Source organism: Eufriesea mexicana, unplaced genomic scaffold (assembly GCF_001483705.2).
Source record: "Eufriesea mexicana isolate 0111107269 unplaced genomic scaffold, ASM148370v2 scaffold2087, whole genome shotgun sequence".
Classification (NCBI taxonomy): Eukaryota; Metazoa; Arthropoda; class Insecta; order Hymenoptera; family Apidae; genus Eufriesea; species Eufriesea mexicana.
The window spans coordinates 2,269,185-2,274,254 of NW_016910162.1; the positions used below are offsets into that span (position 1 = coordinate 2,269,185).

At 25.8% G+C, this 5,070-nt stretch overlaps 1 protein-coding gene across 2 annotated transcripts in view; it reads left to right on the top strand.

Annotated features, from left to right (window-relative positions):
• The window catches only part of LOC108549522 (HMG box transcription factor BBX), a 5,324-nt gene extending 2,005 nt beyond the window's left edge, over positions 1 to 3,319 (top strand). The window contains exons 2-8 of one of the 2 annotated variants that reach the window (XM_017902937.1): positions 872 to 1,072; positions 1,213 to 1,662; positions 1,766 to 1,953; positions 2,049 to 2,171; positions 2,257 to 2,364; positions 2,450 to 2,787; positions 3,199 to 3,319. In XM_017902937.1, the coding sequence (XP_017758426.1) occupies positions 872 to 1,072; positions 1,213 to 1,662; positions 1,766 to 1,953; positions 2,049 to 2,171; positions 2,257 to 2,364; positions 2,450 to 2,787; positions 3,199 to 3,287 (1,497 nt within the window). In that variant the 3' untranslated portion in view covers positions 3,288 to 3,319. The remainder of the gene's footprint in view (positions 1 to 871; positions 1,073 to 1,212; positions 1,663 to 1,765; positions 1,954 to 2,048; positions 2,172 to 2,256; positions 2,365 to 2,449; positions 2,788 to 3,198) is intronic. The other variant, XM_017902938.1, reaches the window with a different exon arrangement.
• Positions 3,320 to 5,070: the final 1,751 nt, after the last annotated feature.

Below are 5,070 nucleotides of genomic sequence, written 5' to 3' on the forward strand. Positions count from 1 at the left end.
TATTATTTTTGTAAAATTTGACATTCCTTATAAATATTAATAAAATATTTTTATAATTTTTTGTTTTAATATATTTAATTAAATAAAGTTCCAAGGAATATACTATTCATTATTTAAAATATTATATTTATAATTCTTCTTTAAATAAATGCTTCATTAAAAAATTATTTAATTAATACTTACAGTAAAAAAAAACTTAATCAATGTTAACAAAAATATATATATACATTTGAACATGTAATATTTTTATACTTGTTTATTAAATTAGTAACAATAAACAATATATTGTGTGAATTTTTTTAAATTACATCTGATATAAGTAATTGAGTTTAATACATTACTATTACCTATGAATATACAGGTAAGCATATGTGACCTTAGAAACTGTCAAGGCTTGTGATTTTAAGGCTTCAGAAATGCTATATGACTGAATATTGTTGTGATGGAAAAATTACAAAAAAATATATGTAATTTTGTTACATTTAAATGTAATATAATATAATTTTTGTAATAAATAATAATTGTATATTAATTTATGTAAATTATTATGATATATATCATTTCATATAATATTTGTATATATTTTCAAATATTTTTGTTCAAAAACTTTTCTTAATTTTTTAAATTTATAATATTTAGTTCTTTCAATTAAATTTTATTTAAATTGAAACAATAAATATTTAACTACTTAATTTATAAATAAAAATATATTCTTACAAAAATTTACACAAGGATAAAAGATAATTGTTTCTATCCAGTTTTGTATTTTACATTTACATTACTTTATTTTGTTCAATTTTTATTAATTAATTGTGCACATTTGTAAGTATATATTAACATAATAAATTTATAAAATTGTATTAATAATTAGGAACCACGTGAATTACGAGAACCAGCCCACCATGCAAGGAGACCAATGAATGCTTTTCTGATATTTTGTAAACGACACCGTGGTTCAGTGCGATCTGGTTTCCCACATTTAGAAAATCGTGCTGTTACAAGAGTACTTGGAGAATGGTGGGCCACCCTTCATCCAGATCAAAAACGTTCATATACAAATTTAGCACAGGAGGTAAATTACTTACATAATAAGAAAGTTAAATGTCATACTTTTAATTACATGTTAATACAATCTGTTGTGGTTCTTATAATAATCGTTTTTAATAACTTGTTTAAATTTTATAATAAATTAAAATAAAAACCATTTTTCAGTACAAAGATGCATTTTTAAATGCAAATCCTGATTTTAAATGGTACAAATTACCAGCACCTCCTTTACGTACTTTGAATACTAGGCCTACAAACAAAAAGGCAGAAACAAGTTCTAATGAGCAACCAGTAGAAAATGTAAAATCTGAGAATAAGTCTTCCGATTATTTAAAATCTGACAAGCGAGATGGACAATCAATTCAACCAGGCAAACTAGCTGATGAATCCCAAATTGGTGGCCTCAGTTCATTATTTACACCTCAAAAAACACAAGTAACAGATGAGCAAATAACTATTAATGGTTCTGTGATTGAAAATGATGTTCCAAAACCTCCTAAAAAAAGATATTCAGATATACCTTTTTCATCTGATACAAAAAGAGAATGTAAAGCTGATCTTTTTGATGTAAAAAAGAGGAAAAAATCTGAATCAAACAATAATGTACATCAATATGTAAGAAGTTTTTGTATTAAATTTTTTAATTAAATAATTAAATTTTGTTCTTAGCTTTTGAAATTTTATATTTTACATTGCTAATATCAAAAATTATATTTAGGATGCAGAAGATGAGAAAACAGAAATAAATAATTTTTTAGCTACAAATATATCTACAGACGAAAGTAATTTTAGAAGTGAACGAACATGCAAAGGTTTACGTTACCAAAAGTTCCTTGCAGAACAGATGAAAAATGTTGGTGTATCAGGACAACAGCCTAAGCGAAGAAGACAAGCTGGAAGTCGTAGGTAAATAATTATAACAATTTATAATACTCGTGTTACATACAAAATACGAATTCATCATTAAAAACATAAAATGTTTCAATTAACATTTTTATTAGTAGTGATGGTCAAACAAATGAAAGAAGAAATTCTATTTCTTCAAATGTTAGTGAAAAGACGGATTCCTTGAGTAGTGAAGGTGGAAACAGTTCCCGTGGTGAATTGGAACATCTTGTTGAAAGGTATCTTACATTTATTTACAGTTAGTACGTTTTTTTTTTATTTATACGAGCAATTGGAAAGAAATAATATAAATATTGTATAAAGTGCTGAGGGAAATTTGGAAGCATCAAAACCAGAAGAAACAGAAACTGAAGGTACAGAAGAGCAAGTTGATTTTGGACCATGGACTGCAAGGAAAAGGTTCCGAGCTGAGTAAGTTTAATATTATTTTATAAAATTATCTATTAAGATATTATGATAAATGATGAAAATGTATTATTTTCATTTTCTTGTGTAGGGACTTTAATTTAGAAAAGAAAATTGAAGCATTACCATCTTTAAGTTTAGAAGAATTTCAGGAAAAGAAGAAACAACAACGTACGAAAAAGAAAAAAATTATTCAAAAATTGACATCAACTTCAAATAATAAAAGATATCAGAATAATTTTGATACCAATGATCAAACAAATAATCAGAATATCTCAAAAATATGTCAAACGGAACGTGAAAATTCAGAAGATACTGAAAAACTGCTAGTTGGAAGTCAAAAACGAAAAGCACGAAAACAAAGCATTACGCGCAATGCTGCAGCAATAAATGATTTAAAGCAAGTCGAAATTGAGGAATCCGAAAAATGTAAGTATAAACAAGTAAAACTATATATTTTCGATTTTTCGATTTCCTTTTACTTTTGAATCATCGTTTTCATAGTATATCTATGATTGGAACATTAATATTAGTTTTTATAAATGAAAACTAATGAAATTTGTATTAATTTTTACTTGAATTAAAATTAAAAGAACAAACTGAGTTTAGTTAACTAAAGTATTAATTCATATTATAAAGTATTTATACATAATTTAGATAATACATTTACGTTCCAATTTACGAAGTTTTTATATGTTTGGTTAGAAATTAAAATATTTAAAAATTATTACGTTAATATGTTATATTTTGTTTTTGTTATTATATATATGAAATTATATACAAAATGGATTAAAATTACTTAACTATTATCAAGTTAATTAATTGTTTTAATATTAATAGCGTGGTGTGCGTCGCCGGACTTGGAAGCATTGGTATGTCTTGCAGCAGTTGCCGCCAACAGAACAAAACTTACCAAAAATAATACATAAAAGATACATATTTTTCGTATTTAGCAGTCGTTCGTGGCGTAAACTTACACTAAGTAAACCAAAATCTTATTCATTTATTTCTTAATACAATTTCTTATTAAAATTATTGCTTTGATTGCTGTTAAAAAAAATAATAACGTTTCTGATTCATAAAAAATGTACTACGTTATTATTGTTAATATCTATGTCGTTAATCGCTGTTAATATGAATATTGATACTGTGACTGCTATAGTTATTTTGTCACTCAACATGTAAAAATATTTCTTTTATGTTGCATAAATGTCCCACAAATGTGGTTTATGAAATATAGTTTCTTGTATAGTTTGTTAATGAATAATCTTGTTACTATTACATACTGAAGAATGATTCTAGTTTTCACTTTGCGTTGCGTGTAATTATTAAAATGTTACGTCAAGCATTCTATACTTGTTAATAAATACCTGCAGTGCAGATGATAGCCATTTTATCTAACTTGAAACAAAAATGCCCGCATATTGATATTCATTGGGAAATTTGTGCAACTTCCAACAAAGGACGTATTATAGTCATATAGGACCTGACTAGATAAATATTCAATGAAGGAAAGGAAAGGTGCATGCAATAAGAGAGTGTTAGCGAGTGTCGTATTATGAAATGATGTTGGCAAAGCAAGAATTTGATCTTGCAAACTAATTTTTCTAATGCAAAATGTTATAAATAAATACGATCAAAGAGGTACGGTAACAAAACCGTGATCCTTAACAAAGCCGATGAGCAGGGCATTTTATCATATCTATGTGTAGTAACGATAACACGTAATAGTTGCAAAGTCACTTGTTACTACTTTTGTTATTATCATCGGCGTACGTTTTATCTATATTTCATTATGTTCTGTAAACATTTTATGTACATAGAAATAGGTGCAGTATTATGAAAGATATCCTTCATGATCTGAATATCAAAAAAGGATATAATCAAAATATACATGTATAAATATATACATATATATATATACATACGCAATATACATATACACATAGAAGACCACTGTTTATATGCTATACGTGCGTACATGTAAATATACATAATAACGTCACGTATGCAAAATAAAAAATGTAAATTTTATTATTAGCAAATGTTCTAATATCAGAAAGCGTATGTATACGTGTATGTATATAATTTGATAAGACTACATATATATATGAATGTATATTTATAATATTTATATAACTATAATTCTAGAATTAAGACCATGAAAATGCGATTCTGTGCTCTGTTTGAGAAAGTAAGGGACTTGTCTGTGATTTTGGCTAAAGGAGTTTTTAATATTTTATATTTTTCTATTGATTTTCTCTCCTTTTCTTTCTCACTTTTTTAATTTCATTAAAGTCTAACTCCAGACACTATTAGTGAAATGATAGGAACAATTAATGTTAGAAAATTCCTCTGTAATATGGAAATGAGTATACTGATTATATTTCAAATGTGCCTTGAAGAGATATGAACATAGATATTAAACAATGACCAACAATATATTTTCGATTCGTTTCGTAATTCTAAATGTTTTTGGCTTTTACATTTATACCTTCCACATTTTCTAATTGTGGTTACGGTAAATAATTATAGCAAGGCTTTTACGGCCAACGTCCGAATATTTGGAATTATAAAAGCAAAAAATTAAGGGAAAGTGTTTCGAATTTTACTGCACAAACATCTATGTACCTAGCTTTAAAAGTATAATTTACACGAACATATATATTATACATATATATATACATATATATACGTATATATATAAATATA